The sequence below is a fragment of the Gambusia affinis genome, linkage group LG10 (genome assembly GCF_019740435.1).
Source record: "Gambusia affinis linkage group LG10, SWU_Gaff_1.0, whole genome shotgun sequence".
Taxonomy (NCBI): Eukaryota; Metazoa; Chordata; class Actinopteri; order Cyprinodontiformes; family Poeciliidae; genus Gambusia; species Gambusia affinis.
Window position 1 is genome coordinate 25,737,667 of NC_057877.1, and position 24,670 is coordinate 25,762,336.

The 24,670-nt window shown below is 37.3% G+C and overlaps 1 protein-coding gene across 5 annotated transcripts in view; it reads right to left on the minus strand.

Moving 5' to 3' along the window:
* Window positions 1–24,670, minus strand: part of lrp8 (low density lipoprotein receptor-related protein 8, apolipoprotein e receptor) — a 155,854-nt gene that overhangs the window by 32,689 nt on the left and 98,495 nt on the right. For all 5 annotated transcript variants that reach the window (XM_044129167.1, XM_044129165.1, XM_044129166.1 and 2 more), the window contains exons 5-10: window positions 17,501–17,872; window positions 13,434–13,556; window positions 12,102–12,224; window positions 10,414–10,533; window positions 8,592–8,717; window positions 3,884–4,055 (exon numbers count right to left, since the gene is read on the minus strand). In XM_044129167.1, the coding sequence (XP_043985102.1) occupies window positions 3,884–4,055; window positions 8,592–8,717; window positions 10,414–10,533; window positions 12,102–12,224; window positions 13,434–13,556; window positions 17,501–17,872 (1,036 nt within the window). The remainder of the gene's footprint in view (window positions 1–3,883; window positions 4,056–8,591; window positions 8,718–10,413; window positions 10,534–12,101; window positions 12,225–13,433; window positions 13,557–17,500; window positions 17,873–24,670) is intronic.

A 24,670-nucleotide genomic window follows, 5' to 3' on the forward strand; every position in this document is an offset into this window, starting at 1 on the left:
CTTCTGAGGAAGTCTGAGTTGATAGGAAGGTACAAGAACCTAAATACAATGTAGAAAACTTGCTAGATACTTAAAAAGACTATTGATTGTCACAGATATTCACCTTCCAGCAGGAGAACAGCCCTGGACAAACAGCCAAAGCATAGATCACTGCATATTCATGAGTTAGTACAGCCAAGTCAAAGCCCAGGCAATAATCCAATTGACAATTTGTGGAAAAACATGAAAATTGCTGTGTATGGAAGCTTTTCATCCACTTTAACTGACCTTGAAATATTTTGCAACAAAAAAATTACAAATATTTTGTTTTCTGGATGTTCCATGCTGGTAGGGCATATGCCAAAAATGCAATGCCTCAGAGTGTACTGTATATCTGTGACTTTTAAAAAAAATAACCTAGAAAACTTTTGAGTAAATGAGGAGCTCTGTGTGAGATCTCCTCCAAGCAGAAAGATTAGATTTGCCTCCATCTATTAGCAGAAAATCTAAAAAAAAGTTTTTTGTCCAGCTTTATTTCTTCACCAGGGAAACATGGTAAGACATAAAGACATTATCAGCTCATTCTAAGCCAATCTTATGAGATAGCTGAAAAAACTGCACTCCAATTCAGTTTCTGCATGGGACCATTTCCAAAGGGGCACCAGGAGGAGATTTTTGGGTGGGATGAGCATCTTAACCAAAAGAGAAAGCTGGAGGGATAATTGGAGTGAAAGATCAGGCAGAGATGGATGAGACTAGGATTTGGAAGCAAATTGTCTAGGTAATTGACTGCATTACAGTTTGCCAACTCATTTTTTGTATATGGTGGTAGGGATGGTAGAGGCTGATCCCACATTACTATGACAGATATTCTGAGTTTTTTTTTAATTATTTCATGCTACAGGATGTCAAACATAAATCCAAACAGTCTGTTCCTATGGGGCTAAATTGGAGCAATATGAGGGAGGATGAAATCTCTACAGGTATTAATGTAGTGCTGGACTGTCTTGGATTTGAAACTTAGGTTTAGACTATGGGGCACTAATAGTGTAATAAATATCCATTTGGACATTTACATTTCAGTTTTACACTGCATGGAAACAAGGTGAGCGCATAAATAGTTACTACAAACTGCAGAGCAGAATAAACAAGCAATAAATTAAGAACTCAGAGCAGATTGCATCTTTAATTGGCCATACAATTGTTTTCAACATCTCTATTACTGGGGGAAGTTAACAAGACATTGACCCACAGAATGCTAATCAGCATGTAAAAGTCTGGAAAACCACATCACTGTGATGGGGAGAAGCAGCACATGCTTCCCAAGGAATTAAAAAAAAAACTTCAAAAAGAAAAGAGTGTTAAAATATCTACATATTTTTAGCATAAATAAAAGATTATCAAAAATATGACCATGCATGAATGAAGAGAGTGCAAAAAGTGGATGGAACAGATTGACAGCAGCTTGCTTGTAAAATTAACAGGAAATTTACTGAAGAAAAATTTTTGAAAAATGAGAAAAAATTTAAAATGAATGGAAAAATGTGAACGAATAATTAAAATATTATCAAAAAGCTGTCAACCTATTTGAATCACAATTCAAATAGGAGCTTAAGATAAAACAGAAAAAAGTAAGAACGGAGGACGAATATGTTTTTAGTATTTTACAAAATCCATAAAAAGAGAAAGGGTGCAATTTCTTCTGACTTATTCTCATTCTGCTCTCCATTTCTTGGATACTTCAACCCTTTTCTTCTTTTTATTTTCATAACACATTTAACCTTTGGTTGAAAGCCAAATTTATTCACCTTCTAATTCCTATGTTAACATAAACAGCAAGCTGGAGAAACTACATATTTATTTTTTGATGCAACTCTCTATTTGTTTGCTTGATATACGCTTTCACACTATATTCTGTGCTGAAAATCTTGCATCAAATTACATATTATTTTAGTGTAAAACCACATAAATAAATCTGGGCACACATTGCAACTGTAATCACCTGGAGCAAAAACAGCTGTGTTCAAATGGAATTAAATAATTCTCATGTAACAGGAAACTTTCTATACGTCTTTGAAAATGCTTGTCAATGCATTGACATTTATAATGTGTTAAAAAAAGAACAAAAAAGAAGCTAATAGGACCAATGACAGAGATTGAGAACGCCGTTTGACCTAAATGATATAGTTGAAACCAATTTCTTCTCTTTAAGATTTCATTTAAGCATGTCTTTTTTTAAGTCATTATGCTATATTAAGTGTTTAGTTGTCTGACTGAAAAGGTGGCACCAGATGAAGTTATGTCAATAAAGGGTTCCTATCAATTTCTCATGATCAAATGTTTATAAACTCTTAAGTTTAAAATATGCACCCTGGAAATACCAAAGGAAGGAAGGACAAACAGATGACCGGACATAAACATAGATGGACAGATGTATGTATGGATGAATGCTTGTATAATGGAAGAGGAAATAAAGTTAGGAAATATAAATATTTCCCCATATTCTATTTTCTTTTTCATTTGATGCAAATACTGTAAATACTTTAATCAGATTCAAGACTGCAGAATACCTAATTCTAAAATGTTTTAACTGCAAAAATGACAACTCAAACTAGTATTGCTTCCTAGAAAGTCATTTGGACTACGACACGGCTAACAAAGTAGAAAGTCCTCTCTGACACAGCTGCAGACTAATTAGAATAACAAGAAACTTTCTTCAGGATGCAAACTTGGTACTAAAGATGAGGCTCGGACCTTTCTAGAGCAAGCTGCGAAACATTTTGTTTTGAAAGGATGAGGTAGATTTAAAGAGAAGCTTGAACAAGGTCAAGTTAAACTGCACAACTTGATTAGCTGAAGCCCTTTCAGAGAAGCTACGATGCATGAGTTTATTTACCGCTTTGAAAATAGAGTCTGCTGTAAAGAATGAGTTAATTTGTCTTTCCTCTGTCACAAGCCCTTTAGTGTATCACTGAGCTGATGAGAGCGGATGTGTGTGTGTGCATACAGATGAGTAATGATGGTGATTATTGAGGCAGTGAAATTAAGGAAGCATATGGCTCAGTTGAGATGATAGAAGACCCCTCCATATACCTGCCAACTATCAAACTTACACCAACTAACAACTGCACACAAAGCAACTATGCACACAAAGTATGTGTAGCTGGATGGGAAGGGGTGTGCACATGTGTGTGAGGAAGGACAAACAGCTCCACCTTCCTCTATCAGGCAGATGACACAACCCTCCAGGTGTGTCAGCTTCCCAGCAGAAGGTGTGACTGGTTGAAACAGACAAGACGGATAGATGAAGGGGCAGGATGTGACAGACTCGGTGAAGTATGCAGAGAGCTAGTAGAGGTCCAATGGTGCCTTAGATGTGCACCTTGTTCCATGCCCCCATTTCCTGTTTTCTAGTAGAACCAAGTGTTCTTTAATGATTAATTTGTCTTCAAAATGCAACAATAAAAGGAAACGCAACAAATTTCACCAATCAAAAATTTTGATTTTGTGTTATCATTCAACTTCCTCTTATTCAGTTGTAACTAAAGATGCCCTAAACATACATTTAACAACTAGCAACAGGTTGGCTGGGTCTTCCTTTCACTGCTAGATATTTTAATCTCTTCATGGCTGCTTCCATAATATAACCATCAATAGAAACTATCATAGTTTGTAAAGATGGAATTCCTTCAAATTCCTAAACTGCCAGTGGATAAAATCAGTGATTCACTGATGATACAGCCATGCCTTCTGAAGCCAATCAAAATCCAGGGTACTCTTCAGAGGCACAGTCCCTGTCAGATAATCTGCTCCCTTTACTCCCTTGCTAATAATGCCCTGGGAAACCGCCCATGTGACTCATATCCAAAACCAACAATGACTGAGTGCACATTTTTGCGTGTACCTGTATATTTTGCGATGATACAGATCACACCAGAACATCTTGTTAGTGGAGACGTCCACATCCAGGGCCACAGCATTCTTCAGGGTGGGAACCACCTGTGTGTATTCGCTCTTCAGCAGGTCAATCCGACGGATTTCGTGACGATTAGTAAACATCAAGCAAGGGCTCTTTCCTAAAGAGAAGGGAGGAGGTTCATGTTATCATAAATGGACTAATGTAAAATTAAAATCCCCCCCATGTGAAGAAGAAAATTGGTTGCTGTCCTACGTTGCTTGGCTTATCTAAACGTGACCTGCTGCTATATGAAACAATGGGACAAAATGGGCCTCAGACTGAAGTACACCAACAGCACAGGGATGACACATCATTTTATTTTTGGCCCAGCCATGTGTCAAGTGTGTTATTGGGTTCTTTTTGTCGGGTCCACATAATTCAAGGTGTTAGCTGGTACACCAGTTCCCCTAAGGCACATTTGTCAGCAGACTAAAAGTGAGCATAACAAAAGGACCTCATTTTTAGTGGACAAAAATGTGGAAATTATTTTATGAGTTACTGAGGGTAGATTTACAGACTTGCAGAAATGGGAAATTGTATACAATTCGAGGTGTAATAAAAGCTTTTATCAATAAAAATACAGATCATAAACTTTCTTTTTAACCTTAAATTTTAGGTTCAACTTTCTAGCCTCATTTATCAACTCATTGATTTTACACATCTATTTGTCAAGTTTCCCCCTATCCAGAGAAGCAGAAGTGCCACTTAAAGCCTTAAAAAAAATTATAAAACAGGCATACTTATGCACAAACATCCACACAGAGCCACGCTTTAGTTTTGTTCCTAGGCTTACCACGCGCTACTTCACATATTACATTTCTACAACTGTTTGGATGCAATCATTTTCCTCTGACTAGTAGGTTGGTAACCATCAATTTCACCCGCTGAGAGAGAGACAGAGTACGAGATAGACACGGAGGAAGAAACTAACAGGAACAAGTAAAAGTGATGGATGAATGTGTTGTCATAGGGAGTAAAGGGATATAATTGGGAGAGTGAAGGTGGGATGAGTTGAGAGAGAAATCAACAATCAGGTAGGTAGAGGGGAAACCAAAGTGTACAATGAGTTGAGTGAAAGACAGAAAGAACATGTAGGAAAACGTGATATTTTTCTGTGTGAGCTTTGGCACATTTTTATATGCCAAAAGGCATATAATGATTTTAACCATAAGATTAAAATCATATCCATATGCCTGGAAGATTTAGATTTTATATAACTTTTGTTTAACTAAAGACTTTAATTTTTGATAGCATTAGACAGGCATCTCATCCATCCATCCATCCATTTTCTTACACCCTTGTCCCTAGGGGGGTAGTCCCCCACCTATCTCCAGTGAGACATTTGGGGCCAGAGGCGGGGTACACCCTGGGCAGGTCGCCAGTCTGTCGCAGGGCAACACAGACACAGAGTCATGTTTTTGGACTGTGGGAGGAAGCCAGAGTACCCAGAGAGAACCCATGCATGCACAAGGAGAACATGCAAACACCATGCAGAAAGACCCCGGGCTGGGAATCGAACCCAGGACCTTCTTGTTGTGAGGCAACAGTGCTACCAACTGCGCCACTATGCAGATGGGCATCTCTGCAAAGGTAATAAAATAATAATTTGAAAAAAGGTTTTATGCTTTTGAAGAAAAGTCATCCATTTAGAAAACTGCTGCATATACAGATGCAATTTCTGCATGTGTACAAATTATTGCAAGGTGTTTGGTTCTAAAAACAGTAAATATAAACATCACATGTCTACAGTTAAATCTTGAAACTCCAGAAACATCATTTGGACCTTACTGATATAGAAGTTTTCAGAATTAACAATGCATAGTATTTTGCAGACAAAAAAATCTTATCTTCAAAACCACAGAACGATGAAAAATTGTGAGATGAGTTTGACAACACCGGGCTGTATCTTTGGTCCCATGAGCCACCACGGGAATAACCTGACCACAGCTTTAAACCCAATTTGAAAAGTGTGTTCTCAAACTGTCAAGTGTGGCTCACGGTGCTCCTGGTGCTGTGGTAACACTCCCAGTACACCACAGACAAAAGATAAAATAAGTAGGTTTGTTTGGTCCACAGACAGTTTACAGATTGGTCTCTGTAACGTTGCAACAACCTGTTCTGTTTTTTTACTGTGCTGTTAGTAATTTGTAATTTCATTCCCTTGCTCTTAAAATCTTTTGCTTGCTTGTGTATAAATACCCAGATTGTATTTATCCATGCTTTGTGGACAAAAGAAATCCACAAAGCAACTGATTTTTACCTTGCAATATTTTTCTCATTCATAACTAATGAACTTTCAGCAGGTAATCAAAAGAGAGATTTCTGTTTACTTCTCTTCATCCTTTCTTATTCTCTTGTTAACACACACACACCACTACACACACACACACACACACACCCACACGCCTACACACCGTCTAATCCAAGTTGAGGAGTTGTTCAGTGGCTGCACACTCAAAATTTATGGAACAACACTGAATGCAATAAGTGAGAAATAAAACTTTGCTCAGGGGATATAATGGGCGCTGTTATGTATCAAAATTATTGCTCCCAAACACACATACCAGCTTAGAGAAGAAAGCACATAACAACTCTGACCTGAGACTTTGCTTTTAATTAGTATTGCTAGACTAACAGTTAGTGTGAAATTAATCTGGGGAGCTATAAACTGCATGCTGGGATTTGCATGAAAGAACACACAAAGAGTTGGAGATTTATTTGGATTTTAAGAACTATTTAAATGAATTTATGCATCCCAAATTCAAACTTACTGGAACTTGGACCACATCATATCAAATCACAGTGTGTAATACTTCTCCATCACGAGGGACTTTTATTTGTGTACAAATTATGATCTGTCTCTTTAAAGTAAGTGTCTGAAGAAACAAAATGCTATATATATACTGATTTCTGAGGGCGAGAATCTAGGAATGATTTGACGGACAAATGGAGCTTCATTAAATCCTCATTACGTCAGCTTCACGGAGCTGACATTTCTGTATTTACTGTCCTGCTTCTGTGCTTTCCTTTGAACAGGAATTAACTTGAAGAACAATCAACAATAATTCAGTCATATTTTAGACTCTTGCTCTTCTTGTCTCCTCCGGAACATAGTGTTTATTGGGCACAGAAATATTCATGGAAATTATTTGTCCATCCATGTTTTCTTTTGCTGTCTGCCACTATTGAGCTTTGACTCTAACAAGAGCTGTTTGCTCTGCCTAACAGTGATAAAGATTCACACAGAGAGACACTGAGCAATCAATGGGGGTTTTTATGCCACTTAGCTTCAGAGTGAGGATATGTTTTCTGCTTTAAGTACTCTCATTACCAGACCAGCTTTCCCTATAATGACTTAACTTAAGACGATAATTACCAATAACATGCTTTCTCCCTCATTTCATGTTGAAAAGTTAATTTGCTGTGTAAGTCATTTCAAAGGTACTGATCAGAAATATGCACATTCCAATTTTCTCTCATTCTTCTTGAGGTATGACTGTACAGAACACATCTTTAGTGAAATAAAACAAGTATGTTAGGTAGAAGTGTTGAAAAAAATGTCTCGACTTTCTTGCAGTGGTCATGAATTGAACAAAGCTGGTAGAGATCCTCAGTACCAAAATTGTTTTACAGAAATGGGTGAACCAACAAACCAACTTACAACATGTAACAGAGTGGTCAAGTGTGTAACATGAACAGCCATTTTTCACATCATTGTGTACTAGAACTTACAAATAAGCATGTTTTCCTGGACTAATATAATACGCATAGAGTAGAATTTGCCCTACAGAGGCATAAAAATGCTAGACTGCTTATTCATTCTTGCATTGTTCATGTCTACCTGACTGAAGCCGGCCATGCTAAAAGAGATGTTTTAGCACGGTCATATGTAAAAATGTACCAATATATTCAATATAATAATATTTACAGTCACATGTCAGCACATGACTATAGTTCATTATTTGGATGAGTTAGGGAGAGTCAGACTTTCAGCAGATAACTGAGTAAAGCAAAGTTGTTGGATGGCATTAATCAAACAGTGCTTTTATTTTGAAAAAAATAGAAGTGTGTTTCTAAAGTTATGGGGTTTAGAAGTGATTGAACTGGTTCAGTGCTCACCTTTTGGGAACAACTCCACTGCATTTTTACTTCATAATAAAGAAATGCATCCTTCTCATTGTCCAGCCCACTCCAGAGCATCGGATTATATTTTTTATTCATAATGCTGCTCAGAGAGATCTTGCCAGCAAATAAAGGTTACAGACCCTGCCTGTGTCCTGCAGTGAGTGCAGACCCCTTACCCACACAACATCCTTCTCCTGACACCCCAGGGAAAGCAGAGGCGGCTGGCTGCAAACTTGCCATTATTGTGGACTAAAGAAAAGAATGGCAAATATTTATCTTTGAACAGATTGCTGTGCGAGCCCTGCATACAAAACAAGCCTCTCTTTTCAGAGTCCCGCTGAGTGAGAATGGTGTAGGATGTCACATTGTAGTTAGGGGTGCTGGAATGGATGAGTAATTGGTGTTTATACAAGGGTGAGTGTTGATGTGTGAATTTGCTCAAGTATATATGGGATCATGAATGGATTTTGGTGAGAACATCAATCTGTGGCAGTGTGTATGCCTTCTCCCGAGTGAATAACTGGCTTACCCACAGCTTTGCAGGTCTTTGAGGCAGGGTCCATCTCGTAGCCTTCATAGCACTCACATTTATAATCCCCTTTGTAATTGATGCAGATCTGACTGCAGGCATCTGGGTTCTCACACTCATCTATGTCTACGGAAAGAGGAACATAAAGAGAATGTAAATCAATGAAAAAAATATATAACTACAGACAATGTAATATGTTTTCAGAATATTGCTTCTTTGGAAAGTGTGAGGAAATTATTAGATTCAGATTACGCTTTTCCTGATCAATATCAATTTTAGATTTTGCTTGAAGTTTGACTTTCCAATTCTGAATGCAAATATTAAAAAAACCCTTTACTTAACCTGCTGATCACCATTCAGAGATGATCAAGAAAAATCTAAGTTAAATCTTTTTGTAATAGTTTCAAAATATGTTCAGTAAGAAACAATACAAACATTTGGCTGCAAAAGGAAACAATAGACTGAAAAGGAGAGTCATTTCATTCATCCATTGTGAGCAGCTGTGAAGCTTCCCATAAGACCAGAACCATTTTGATGAGGCAGAGAAAAAAAAAACAAATAAATCAGTTGCATCTCTGCTTGTACAGGAGAATTCCCAAAGCTAATAGTCTTGCCCATCTGTGCTTCCTGATGCTTTGTCCTTCCTCCTTCTCTGTGCACCACTCTATCTGCTCTGCTCAAAGACATTGCTATACAAGATCAACTAGTTGAAAGGACCCCAGCACAAGTACAACTGAAATTTTCAGTTTGCCTTTCAAGTTTGTTTTCTTTACATGTAGATGGATTGGAAAATCTCACTAGAATTCAGTCAACAAAGAAAAAAAACTTCCAATTTGTTTTGTGAAAATGCCAGTCATTAACAAAACATTCTTTGATATTTATTAAAGGTCTTGTTGAAAATTAAAAGCCATTGTTTATCCATATATCTAAAATCAGGTTTCAGGGGCAACAAGATGGAGACAGAAGCTATACATTCCTCTCCCAAGTGACATCCTCCAGCTCAATATTGGGGATCCCAAAGCATTCCCAGGTACAGTGTGATATAAAATACCTTCAGTGACTTCTGGGTGCCAGGGAAGGCACTGAGGGGGATCCCAATGAGATATTAAAACCACCTCAACTGACTCGCTTTAATGTGGAGAAGCAGCAGCCCTACTTTGAAGAAGAACTCCTGGAAGATATTGCCGTGGATATCCCAGTCAGTTAATGTAAAATCTATTCCCAATCCATGGTGAAATTTGACAAACTCTATTGCAAACAACTAACCCAATAACATTAATTTTGTGAGAGCAGCAATTATAGTTGGTTATTGCAGCAAAACAGTGCTTTCCTAAATATTAAAGATGCTTGTCTTGTCTTGTGCTTGGGTTGACAAATTCTGAGACTGCAGTCATTAAAAGCAGAACTTTGTATGTTTTTTTTTTAGAGAAAAAGCTTGAAATATTATCAAATTGTTCAGTTTGATTTGTTCCAGTTGCTAGTTTGTGTATTTTGATAATAAACATAATTTGGAGTGGGAAATTATTAATTTTAGGTCTTACTGGTCAAGGTTAAAAATATGATTAGCAAAACTGCTTTTTAGAATATGCATGTTTTATTGGAATAATTGAGGAGAGGTACGATTCAGACTGGGTTTCTAGACAGATCAAAGGGTCACAATAGACAAGCAATTTGAATATAGAAGGTCTTTTTTAAAGCAAAAAATGAGGAATGCAAAACAGACTAACAAGGTTTAGATGATATTTTGACTGGATGAGCTCAGACGAGCACCCAGGTTCACACCATTAAAACAGCAGTATCCTGCATAATCTATTTTCTTTACCTCCACAAGTCTTTTTGTCCAGGAGTTTGTACCCAGAGGGGCAGTCACACTCATAACCAATTCTACGGTCTCTGCAGATGTGGGAGCACCCGCCATTGTTGTCTGCACACTCGTTCAGGCCTGCGGAGAGAGGAACGGAGGAGCGGGAGGGATGGAGGAAAAAGACAGACAAGTGAGCGGAGGAACAGAGGGAAGTGAAGAGCAGCTGAATATTGATGAAATAACTCCAGCAGTTTTTTTGGTCAGAATAATTCAGGCTGCAAAGCACACAAAGAAAATGCCGGACAGAAAGACAAAGCGGCCCAGATGGTGTGTGTGGATAGTTTTAATCAACCTGCCAGTCAAGATAATTCTACCCTGTCAAATGTGCCTGTATACATCAGAATTTCCATTCAGAAGGCCAGTAAGCTTAAAAGCCATAGAAATGTGGCAGAAAATTGTGTTTGCTTCAATTATTAGCTTGTTCATAGCTGGGCAGTACAGTTTCCACAGTTAAAGAACCCATTCTTAACCAGGTACCACTTCACTTTAATAGTCAAGTGTCAGACAAGCACCTCCACATTTCTTTTGGTCCATTTCCTCCTCTTTTTGTCTACAAGAAGACCTGATTGCATTCTCCCTATTTTCCTTCCAAACCGTTTTATGTCCGTTTCTGCACCGCCACTTATGTCCCTTTGTCTTTCAATCACCCTCCAGGGAACCAAGAGAGATCACTGCAGAGCTGAAGCTGGTACTTCATTACAGATTTACATTAAAGATTTAGGCTTAAGGCTACTTTTACAGCTGAGGGACAGAGACTTTGAGTGAGACAGAGAGACAATGAGAAAAGAAGCCAAGAATGACTAAAAACTTGGTTAGAATAGTCTTTAGGTGAAATTAAAGGCATAATTCACCCAGTAGGCCCATTTCAACAAAAATGAAACAGAAATAAAAACAGCACAGTAAAGACTTGAAATAGTTCAAAATATTATTTTGTTATGAAAATAAATTGTATGTAATATCAATGCCACGTCATATCATATCATTGGGTAATATAAAAACAGCATATATATATCTTTTTACAGATCAGAGTGACCTTGAAGGACAACCTGCCCTCATAAAATCTTCTATTCACATACAATATACTCCACTTCAGAGAAAACATGGTATAGTGCAGCTTCCTGGGAAACTTAAAACTCTTTTTTAAGCACTCTAGGACAATACTCACTGATGTGATGCAAATAACTTCTGAAATTACAGGAAGTTCCTTCCATTTAAAAAAAAAAAAAAAAAAAAAAACTTTATTGATCTCATTATGAGGTTGGATGTTCAATCTGTCCTTCTCTGTTTGCTTTGCATCTAATTAGAAATGTGTGATTAGAGATCAAGATGTGGTAATTATGTGTGACAAAGTGACAATCTGCATGACTCCTTATAGATAATGTAGTGCAGTCACGTTTTCCTGCTCAAGATTGCAGTAAGAGAGATCTGGGCCTCTCAGTTCTTTGATCACGACACAGCAGAGAAGTGTCCTAATTTACCCAGCCTTGATCGAATGAATCTCCCGTTTCCACAGGAAGCGACCACCCACACAATTTATACTGCTCATACATTTGCAGGTATATCACCCTGGCACATCTGAGGTGGTGAAGACTGATAAGCCTGAGAATATCTCAGGGTTTTGTCTGTTTGAAGTGAGATGATCTTACCACACTCTTTCACTGGCTCATCAGACCAGTCTTTGCAGTCTTTTACATTGTCGCACACCTTGCTGCTGTCGATACACTCTCCATTCTTACAGCGGAACTTTTTTGGTCCGTCACACTTTGTAACTGGAAAGAAAATGAAAACAAAGGGGGTTTTACTTTGTATTTTCATTTTAAAAAATTTAAATGAACTAAATTTATCTAACAGTTTTGTAGTCAACCACTCAAAGTGCTATTAAAGTAGAGTCACATTCATTCAGCTGGAAGAAGAAAAATGAACAAAATGTAAAATATGTATTTGGTATTGAGTGCCTTGATCAAGACCACATTTACATGTGACTGCAAATAATTTCTGAACTGAACTAGCAACTTTCTAAACTACTTTTCCCAGACATCGCACATTTAATTATAGTCCTGTTTCACTAAAGCAACTTTTTCCACGTTTTCTGTATTCCCTATATCACTAGCTGTGAACCACTGCTATTATCTAGGATTTTTACAGTTGTTTCACACTCTTTATCTTTTCTGATGATAGTGCTACACAAGATTTGAAGCTTTTGATGTTGTTTTATAACGTAACCATGAGTTGAAGTTTTTCAAAGCCTCATTCCTAACTTGTCTGCAGTCTTCCAGGATGCTATCTAAAAAAAACATCTGAAATCTTATTGTGTAACCAACACAATAAGATTTTCTAACTCCATTTGCTAATTGCTTGACTTCTGAATTGTATGTAAAACAAAAATATATTTAAAAACTGTGACAACCATGTATAATCTTTCTTCCATGTTACTTTGAGTTACTTTTATCACTAAATCATAATAAATTACATTAAAGTTTGTGGTTGTAAAATGACAAAAAGGGGTAACAGGAATTTTACATAGCAGTTGATTTTAAAGTTCATAATATGTAACATTTAGCTGCTTGTTATCCACTAAACCACTAAATTGATATATGTCTGTTAGTGAGATATTGATATTGTCTTGTTGTTTTGCAAAATGCTTTAGTACAAGGATATATTGTGAATGGTTAGAGTAAATAAAAAAATAGATTTTTTTTTATGTCCATACTCCTAAGTGTTCTTTCTTAAAGATTATTAAGCCATCTGAGATGATTATACTGCATATCCCAGTGGTGATCATTAAAAATTTTAAATGGACAAATGTTTAGGGTAAATAAATTAGAATCAAACAACTGAAGAAATCCTGAAGCTTGTTGCATGGAAACGAAGACTGCATTTGTGTTTGGGTAGAGAGAATAAAAAAAACAGCATAGCTCAGATTTTAAAGCAAACATTTCACTACCCGATTAAGAAGAAGTACACATGTGATAAGTTACCATTTACACAGCCAGCCTCATCGCTGTAATCAGGGCAGTCGTGGACTTTATTACACTGTTTGGTGCCATGGATACAGGAGCCGTCGCCACACTGGAACTCATCAGGTCGACATGTAAGCAGCGCTGAAGAGCACAAAAACAACACAACGCGCAATTAGCTGAATGTTAACATTTCCACTGCAAAAATGATTTTAAAATTGAGAGCTTGTTGAGGATGGGCAATTTTGTGTATTTATTTTCAATTAAATTTCAGAGTTTGCACATCTAAAATGAATCAATCATCCAAGCCTTATCTGCACACAGATATCCTCACAACACAAACAGAAAGAAGGGAGTGTTTGTGCTTCAATGTGCTAATACAGACATTTGTTTGGTCTTGCTTTAACAACAGAAGGAGGGTTTATTCCCCTCATTCATCTTTTTAACTGGCTTTTTAATTGTTCATGTGCTGTGTTTTGGACCAGCTCTACTGAAGCGTGGGGGCAGACATGATCAATAACGGTAGAGTCTACAGAAATTAGCGACCTGCAATAACTGTAACTGCAAAGATGGCATAAATCATGGCCACACGTAGGTTACACAAAAACGTTGGTATTTAGGCATTTAATTACACATTCAGATAAAGCAAATACAATTTAGCATTATAAAAAAGGTGTCTGCATACTTCATGTGAGTAGAAAGGGCACACCTGCCTAAATAAAAATTCAAGACAAACCTAAATGTTAATCCTAAACACGCACAAAGTGCAAGAGATAATCCTGCACCATCACAAAATGTGCTGATTCTCTCAGCCAAATCATTAAGATCTGAGCTCAGCTAATTATGATAATTCCTAAGGATGAATAGTAATGATAACGGATTGCCATCTGTAGAAGTGCTGGCAGCACAGAATATCAACTCGCCACCATTTCTCATTTACATTAACCTCCTCGCAGCCTTTTGACAGGGACTTGTGTCAGGACGTCTCCGAACTAACCTTCCAAAATTTATTGGAAAAAAATGGGGGTTGGGAGTCGTCATTCCCAGAGAGATGGAGGGGCCAATGCAGATTACCCACTGAGATTCTCAGATCTCTAATTTACTCTGAAATGTGGCACCTCCCTTAACTGCTCCACAGTCTCATTTACATTACACAGAACCCCAAAACCATTACATCTTGTTCTACATAAAGCTCCAACCACCCACATTTATTCCTCATGTAATGAGCAGGCAAACAGATTTCAATGCATATAACATAACCAGACCTTATCCATCATCGTCTATGCAAGGATGTTGAACCTTCTTAATTAGCATAAGTCAGCTTGCCAATTATGCAAAGCTAGGTTTGCATTCAGATTGTTTTGTTAAACACTTTTCAATGTTCTTTCATTAATAAAATCAAGTCCAGACCAAATTGTTTTTATTCTAATTTTGAAGCTTAGAAAGAACACTGCCTTTTCCTTCATGGCAGTGTTAGACCTGAAAAAATAAGCTTTAAAAAACTTTGCAACTTCAGTGTATTTTCAGTAGTGATTAAAACAGCTTTTGAGAGTCAAAGTATTTGCTGCTTAATTAAAAGCCACAGGTTAATTATACATATTCTATTTCTAACAAAAAGGAGGACATAGGGTCACAAGTTAAATGATGGGACAGCCTAATCAGCACTCATTAAATTACAAATATGCAAGTTTTTTTTTTTTTTTTGAAAAACAACAAATTGGTAGACAATAATATAATGGAATAAAATGACTTCTTCACTTGTTAAAGACTGACCAGTTACTGTCTGAATGAAAATTCAAGAACCTATCCATTTCTTATCCGTGAAAACAGATTAATAAACACTAGCAGATTATACACTCTGGTTAGGACACCATTGCTGAGGGAAAAAAGAAGACATATTGGCTTCTGTCAGTGTCAATGAGATTTAAGACACTATTTGAAAGGATAGTGTCTGAAATTAAGAGAAGCATTACAATGAAGCTTGGTTAGCCGACTTAGTAAACTGTAGCAACTTTTACCAAATGTAGGCATCCATAGATGTCACTTTACCTTTTGCTTTTAAACCACATATTTGCATGGAGAGGAAAGTTATCTGATGGCTTTGTGATGCATGAGATAGGGTATTAACTCTCAAAAAAACATATCTTCATGTAAATGTAATGAATGTAGAATTTGGAACAATCTGATTTACATTTAGAGCCAAACTAGCAATCAATGATGTCAAAGTGGAATTTGGACTAGAACAAGTGGGACAAAATAAGGCAGATTAAATTTAATTGAAACGTTTCATCACCTAACAGTAACTGAGTTGTACAAGTTACATCTGAGTAACTTGTACATTACTGAGATGTGGTAGATTTCAGACAAAATGAGGCAAAAATGAGTTTTAACATCTAAAACTAACTTTAGCTGTTAGTGCAGTGTTATTTTCTCAATAAAATGTAAACCTTAATCTGAACTCTCTGATTTCATTATTTCTCATGATCCATGAAGGACAGAGGTTGAAAGCTCAAGAGAATAAAAACACAACACTTTTTCTGTTCTGCATTAAGCCTTCCTATAGAATGGAATTTCCTGTTTCACAGTCTGACACAGGTGATTGAACCATTGGAATCATGTCTCCTTTTAAATTGCTTTTTAATATCTGGCTTCATTTTCAAATACTTTCCTGACATTTGAGCTTAGTTAACATGTCCTCGCAGAAAAGGTGCTGTCCACTCTATTTGGTAGTGTTTAAATATGATGTGTTCACTGTTTGGAAAAAGATCCGATTTTGAGGTCACGTAACAGAGCCGATCATCTGAAAATTGTGCAATTCCGGTCACCGGTCACCGGTCAATATCTCATTGCATGTCTCTGCCATATTTGTTTTTCCTTACTCTCATGCTTTGCATTTATATTTATTTGCAATCTTGGCATAGATATCTGCTCATGATATTTAGGAGCTGTTCAAGTTTCAACAGTTTCAAATCAAAATGATTAAAATGGTTTGGTGTGAGCAAGCCTAGAATTTCTTCACCAGTCCACATTTAGCCTGTTTATTCTGTGCATAAAAACCCACAAATCTGTGTTTCTAAATGTAAGGGTGTTTCTAAATGTTCTCACTGCAGAGCTCCTTGATCGGGCTGAGGTTTGTGGAAGCATTCATCACAGTGTGGCTGTGCTCATATCATGGCTTACATGCAAAGCTGCTGTGATCTCACTGAGTGGTGTGTGGGAGTGTGAAGAGGAGACCAGATGGGGGTCTCGCTGGATGAAGGACCCTCACTTCCCACTCACACATGCGCACACACTCAGAAAACACATAAAGTCAAACATGGTGCTCTTCTTCAGCTTGTGAAGATCACATGGTTGCATAGCAACACACCTAGGAATCATGGTGATATAGTTATCGGTGATCTTCCTTCCTTCGTTTGGTGGCAAATTTGTCACAAAGTTTTTGTTCAAAATAAATTGCAGGTGAGCGTTTTGTGTGTATCCATCCAGTGGAGGAAAGTGACACACATGAACAATTATTCAGCAGGTCATGCATTTCTACTGATATCACATCCATACAACAATGAGCTCAACCGTCAAAGAGAGGCTTTACATAGAACAGATAAATTACATCAATTAACCAAAACACTGCATTAGTATAGCATAAATTGTTATGAGAACTAGCATGAAGACCTATGTAATTGTTAGTTCAGATGCTTAAAAATGTACCCTGATAAAAAATAAAAAATAAAAATAATAATAATAAAAAAAATATTCCTGAAAATACAGCAATAATGTGCAGAGAATTTTTAAATAAACTTCATGGTCTTTGTTTTAATAAAGTCAGCCCTTAGTGGATGGAGTATTTCATTAGTTTTTCTAATCACTCAGAACAGTGCAGTCTGCTGATGTGCCTGGGGGAATACTACATCACCCTGTGGCAACACAGACAATTGTTAGCAGAATAAATTTGGTCTGTGAGAGATTGTTTGATAGCAATTATAATGACAAGATCAGCATCCTTTTATCATCCGGCTGTGTTCAGCACTCATTTGTCAACACACTCATCACTCACAACTACACAAACACTGATACAGCCACAGCTGACTTACGACAGTTTGCTTCATCTGATTTATCTTTGCAGTCTGCATCGCCGTCACACTTCCAGTGCATGTGAACGCACTCTCCACTGCCGCACAGGAACTCGCCCGGACAGCCGGGTTTCTGGGGCTCCGTCCTGCGGCTGCAGCGCTCCATGGACTCGTCAGACTTGTCTTTGCAGTCTGGGTCACCATCGCAGCTCCACAGGGCGGGGATGCATTCAGAGTCATTGCAACGGAACTCATGCTGGCCACAGGTGGGGGAAGAGCACTTGTCCTCGTCGCTGGCGTCCCCACAGTCGTCGTCACCATCGCAGACAAAGATGGGTGCCACGCACTTTCCATTACGGCACTGGAAATCTTTGGAGGGGCATGCCTTTTCATCTGAACAAAGGATGGGACAGAGAGACAAAAAGGGTGAATAAGATTCTCTTAAATATAATAAAGTAGGTTCTTTTTAATGAATGCATAAACACCAATCAGCCACAACATCTGCTGGGCTTATCAAGCTACAATGTTCCATATTATTACTGAAAACAAAATGAATGGACAGCATGAAGAAGCATTGTTGTGATGACATGCTGAAGAAGGAGTGTCAGAAAGGGTAGGAGGTTCTTAAAGTGACAGAGGCCAATTTCAATGTGCCTGATGTAAAGTCATGTTTTGTTTGAGTTGTTTTGTATATATAAATCATTTTCATAACAACTTATGGTTGCTTGGTTGTGTTATAAAATGCCACTATGCTCCCAGAAAATAGATAGCACTCGTCCTGTAAAGTAGGAGTTAGTTCACTCGCATTTTAGATTCGCTGACTGTATTTAGCAAACATATTTTAAATAAAAGAGACTCAAGTTATTGTTAACTTGAAGAATTAGTTAAATTTCTGGACTTTAACAGGACCATCCTAAAAAAAAAGTGCCTTCATCTAAATCAATACCTCGTCAGTTTAGTTGTTTGTTTATGGTCATCATCCGGCTAACAGATTAAGGCTTTTGAAACCTGTAAAAGGTTTCCTTCAGAATTGCTGTTTAGTTACAGCAATGTTCCCTTGAACCTCCATCAATCAGAGACTTTTTACTCTGCAAAAGTAAATCTGTACTCTTTGAATTTGGACAGGTGCCACCATGGCACCATCTTGCCATGGTGGTGGCAGTGTCCTGCCACCACAATGTGTCACAATTGGGTGGTGTTTGTGTGTAGAATTCTAATGCTTAGCACTAATCTGCTTTAATATATGTGGAAATGTATCAGAGACAATGTGATTAAGTACACAGATGTTGAAATTTGATTGTGTTTATTCACAGGAATGCTATGGATGCAACACCATGTCTTCTCTCCAGACTGGAGAAAAGTATGCATCTTTAATGAGCAGAGTACAATTGGAGGGGTTTTTTTTTTAGCTTTTGAGTCTTATATGTGTAAAAGGAGGAATTCAGTTAAAAGCAAAAACATTTAGCTTATTCAGTTGAAGTCCTATAGAACAAAATGGCTCATGTGGAAAAAAAAAAAGAATGAAAGGAGATTTCAGTAAGGAATGAACAACTCAGCAAGTGAATAACCATAACAATAAAAAAATGACACAATGAAAGAACAGCTGGTATCACTAAACATTTGTTCCACAAACTATAAACTTCTCTCTTTCTCCATTACTCACCAAACAATATAGTGAAAACATACTGTCATCAAAAGGCAAAGAGCAAACAAATTGAAAAAAAAATCTAGTGTGAAAAAAATGAGAATACATCTAATCTAGGACACAGCAGCAGGTGCTGGCTTTAGTACACGACCTTCTCCAGTAGCGTTTTGGCATGTTTGCACAGAAATACTGGTGGAGGATGCATATTTATCCTTGTCTTTTTTATGCTCAATATAAGAAGTTGTCTGTATTTCACTTTTATAGGAAAATAAACTTCTTTTCCCCATTTGCCACATGAAAACAGTGACATTTTCTAGGCCCAAACAGGTTAAACAAAAAGTGTTTTTAGAGCAGCTACTTCACAATATCCATCCTTTACCTGCCCACGCTGTGGAAGTCATAATGATAACAGGCAAATCTCTTCCTTGGTAGCAATAAGAGCTAGCATGTTAATCACCCCCACTCAAATCAAAGTAATTTAATAATTTAGATGAGTGAGCTTTTCCAAGGAGTTTCTGCAAGGAAAATACTCAAATATCAAAAGATATTTTGTGTACAAAAAATAGAAACATATTCCAGCTAGTGACAGTTTACCATTACTTGGGTAAAATCCTTTTGTATTTTTCTCTGCTTCAAAGAGTTTTTCATTAACAGCAGACTGCTGAAGTGTTGGCTATAAAACAGTGAAGTATGGACAAGAAGCTCAACAGCATTGTTCCCACCGGGGTGCTGAACAACGAGAGACTAAAATCTGTTCTGAAATGCACCATGTTCACTGTAGAAACAATCAGCAAGATTGTTTTTACAGTCTTTCTGATTGTAGGAACAATACAAGACATTTATGACAGTTTGAAAATTTTAGCTTGCATTAAACTATTAAAATTTTTCTAAGAGTAACAGTAAGTATGAGGTAGTTTGGTTATACTAGTCAAACTGATATAAGAAAATCTGAAATGCACAAAAACAAAATATGCATAGTCTTAAAAAATTTGTAATATTTGTAATTTTCTTTTACCACTTTGAATAACTAACGTAAATTTACTATAGTGTGTGATGAGAATCAATTGGAAAATATGTATGATTGCATCATATTAACCTCTTTATTTGTCAAGTGCCATGAGATGACGTGTTGTGAATTTGCACTATATAGCTGTGTCCGAATTCAGGATTTGCATCCTTCGAAGGACACGTCTACATAGGATGGGTCCTTCACAAACTGCGAATAAACGTCGACCGGAAGAGAAAAGCTGTGAATTAAGACAGGTCTAGCTTTCACCAACTGTTCCCACACCTACCTCAGCATAATCCACGTTGCCTAGCAACCGTGACAGCGTGAAGCAGAAAGCGGTGAAGAAAAAAGAAAAAAAACAACGGAGCCGAAATTTGTTTTTCAGTCATGTATTACTGATTTCTGTATTATTCTTCACCTTTTAAAGTAAAGGATGTTCCATAGTAAAAAAGAAAATTTCTTAGTTTGATTCTAAAATGTTCAAACATGTATTGCACTTTTCTACAAGGAATACATATAAACAAATTATTCATTTACAAATATAATACTGTCCAGATCTCAGATTGGACATTACAGTTGAATAAACCTATTATGCTTAAAGGCTTAACTTTAATCAATCAAACCAATTTGCTCTGCTTTGAAATACTTTAGTAAACCAAACATTTTACAGCTAGGTATTACCTGTCTGACTAATATTTGTGTTTAACTTCCACTCATTGGGAAAGCTAGCAGGAGTTTTTATAACAATGTACCAGGAGTTAAGCGTACACCGAACCTGAAGCACCCGGCCAGCTGACAGCTGGTGAGGGGAGCTGGCTGTTAAAACAGTGGGAGAAGACATGTTCAAAAATATCAGAGTAATATGCAATTAATTGACATATTGATGAACCGAGCAGATATTTGAGACTTACACACTTACATTCTCGCCTAAAAACGTTGTGCTAAATCACGCTGTGTCATTTAAAGTATAGCAAAATAATTTGTCTTTCTTCACCGCCATTGACGCTCTGCCTGATCGTCCGGTTGGGATCCGCAATGTATTATGGGATATGGTGGGCCGGGAAGGATACACCGGACCCATCCTTCAAATCTGGGGAAAAGAAGGACGCATTTGAAGGAGTCTTTGAATTCGGACAGGCCTTGTCGCCACGGTGTGACCTAATCGGCACAAAACTGTCCTTCGAAAGATGCAGACCCTGAATTCGGACACAGCTTATAAATGAGCTCAATAGAATCTTCCTAATCTTTGATCCCAATAGGAATCAGGTGATTTATATGACGCACAATTTGTAAAACGAACACTTAAAAATAAATTACATGAATTCAAATCCTATGCTGACAGAGAAGTTAGAACCTTGAAGCCAATTAGACTGGATGATCTAGCAAGCTACCACTTTCAAGTGGTAGCTTGCTAGCTTGCTAGGTACAAAGAGGTAAGCATTTCCAATGTTCAAAGATTCATGTGAAGTCCAAGAAAAGATCTGTTTTCTTAGTGGTGTAATGAGATCTTATGGAAAAGTATTTCTCACCAAAGGGATTCATGAAGCACCATCTAGTTGCTGTCAAGCATTACTTTGTCCGGCAAAATATTTCTAATATCTTATGAATGTTATGAAGGTAAGTCCTTGAGGCTTCACACACTGTTGTATCCATGTTTGAGACATGAGACACAAACAGAAAGAGACATTTTCTTTCAGAATTCAGATTGATATATTTTGAACACTATACTAACATTCTTTGAAACAACTGTTAATATTACACATTTTCAACACAATAGAAATTTAAAAAATATTAAAGAACCCAGATCACAACGTTCTAAAGTTATTTTTTAAAAATACATAAAACAAAACAAAAAAACAAACAAACAAAAACTTTCAGCCATCTTCAATCCAAAGATGAAACATAAAAAAATGCTATTGAAATAATTTCTTGACTAACATTTGTTTGTAGCATCTGGAGGGATAAGTGATAAAAAACATTCTCATAGCCTAGTTTTAAACCTCAAGAGCAGAAACTTCTGTAGTGTGCAACATTCTTTCATCTGGCATTTTTCTACTGCAGAGAGACAAAGAGCAAAGGGAAATATCAATAACACAGTGTTAGTTAAATCCTTTAGTCTTGTCTTGGGTGAATAAATCAGTTTTGCCTGCAGGTACCCAAAAGATCTTACTGGTGGTAGATCTATCAGCCTCTTGTGACTTCTATCACAAGAGATGTAATCCACAGATCAGAAAGCAAGACAGGTAGTGCAGACCGTTATACTGTAGGAGAAAAGAAATGCATTCCAAACACAGAGTGTGGTCAGCAAAATGTCTGACCAATTACAGAGCAAAAAAAAGAAATTATTAAATGCATTTAAAATATCTGTTTATATTAGTAGTTGCAGAGTTGGTTTTTGCATGTCTAAAATTTCTGAGAATAACAATTTTTAAAAGCTTAGTCAGATGACTCACACTTTGCTTTTCAGCTGGTCTCCTGACTCACAGCTATGCAGATCCACTAGACTAGATCATTTCAGTAAATGCAATTGTAAATAGGTTGCATTAATCTGTACCTGATTACATCTAGACAAGGGGTCTCAAACTCCAGTCCTTGAGGGCCACAGTCCTGCAACTTTTAGATGTGCCTCTGCTGCACCACACCTGAATAGAATAATTAGGTCATTAAGGCTCTGGAGAACTGATCTAAACAAGGAGGAGGTGATTAAGCCATTTCATTCCAGTGTTTTGTACCTGTGGTACATCTAAAAACTGCAGGACTGCGGCCCTCGAGGACTGGAGTTTGAGACCCCTGATCAAGACCTTAACATTTTGTCATAGGTGCTTTGGCTTAACTTGGGGTCACAGCTTTCTATCCATCCTCTTCCAGACACATTAACGGATAGCTAATAGATGGGATAGTGTGATAGGGCACCGCTCATTCACCTCCTGAAGGACAATTAATCAAATTCTTGTCCAGTACAAACAAGGAAACAGCAAACTCTTATGTATAAATCCATTAATAATTTATTGCATGCATGTATAAGTGTGTGTGTAGAAACACAAATATGGGCTCTGCTAAGCTAATGTGAGCCAAGGAGCAGCACTAACTGCAGTCTATTTCAAACTATAAGGTGATTTTGTGGCACCAATGGACTTAATTGACAGTAATTAGACAGGAAAAGGGCAGAAAGAGCAGGGATCGGAAATCCATCAAAGATCTCAAGTTGGGAATTCAAACCTTGCTTTGCATCACCATACCAAGCAATGCCCCCATGCTTTTTTGTTATACATTTTTGTTAAGGTGCACAAATCATTGTCCAACCACCAAACCACTTTTCTGAGTGATCTCACACACATCCTGTATTTTCCTTCAACCAAGGCTGGGAAAATGGGGGCCACGAAAAGCGGATAGAAGAAACAAGAGGAGGTAAAAAGCTGCTTTATGTGACAATATAAACTTTCAATTTAATCTCCAGTGTCCTTTAATTGTGTTTTGTGTGATCATTTAAGATGTGTGTTTATTTTTTTTTTACAACTGATTTGTACTGACATAAGCATCATGATAAAGGAGAGGAGATGAAAAGGAGAGAAAATTAGACAAATAACAATCTAGCTTCAACTCTGGATGTTTTTTTTCTCCATGTCCAGATTTTTTTTCTACAGTCTGAGTTCACTGAATAATAAACACATGCAAGTGAAAACCAGGTTATTTAAGACCTGATTTTAAGCTGAACCCCTGAGGCCAAACATCGATCCAGAAGAGTACTGCTCATGCATGTTGTAGTATTATTTACCCAAGGAAAACCAGTTATTAAAATCAAAAGTTGACAAAGTTGTACAATATCATCCATTATGTTCCAATGTAGTTACATGGGAATATTGCTTTTTGTTGTGTTGATTAGAGACAATAAAATCAAAACATGACAATTTTTACACATCAAAAGACACTGAACAAAAAATTGTGAAAATGCCCCAAGAGATATTTTTTTACAGTGAAAACCTGCACATTTATGAACTGTAGCATTTAAAAAATATCAGTCACCATTACTCAGTGTCCATGAAATCATTAAACTAGCCGGAGGACCAAGAGCGCCAGAGGCGTTTGCTTTCCTGAATCATCAGCAGAAAGATGGCTGTGTGTTGGCCAAGCTTAGAAATGTTAACCAGCCAATTACCTCAGGTCAAAACTCCAAGGAGTTGGGGTGAAAAAGAAAGCGGATGTTAGGAGAGAAGAGACAGAAATTGATTATAATGCCGATGCAACATAGTTTACAACTCTTTATGCCTGTGTGTATGTGTATTTAGTCAACCTGACACGCAGCCACTCTCCAGAGCTCTCACCATGTGTTTATCTGTGTTTTAGCAGCATTAGATATTGGAGGCATCAGTGCAGAAGGGAGTCAGAAACAAACAAACACACGTAAACCACCAGACAGGGGGGCTTCCGTTCTGCAGATCTTCAACGTAACATAACATAAAAGTGTTCCTGTATCCCAAATGAAAAAAAAATATTTAGACAAGATGGCATTTCAAATACACCTACTTACTGACAACTA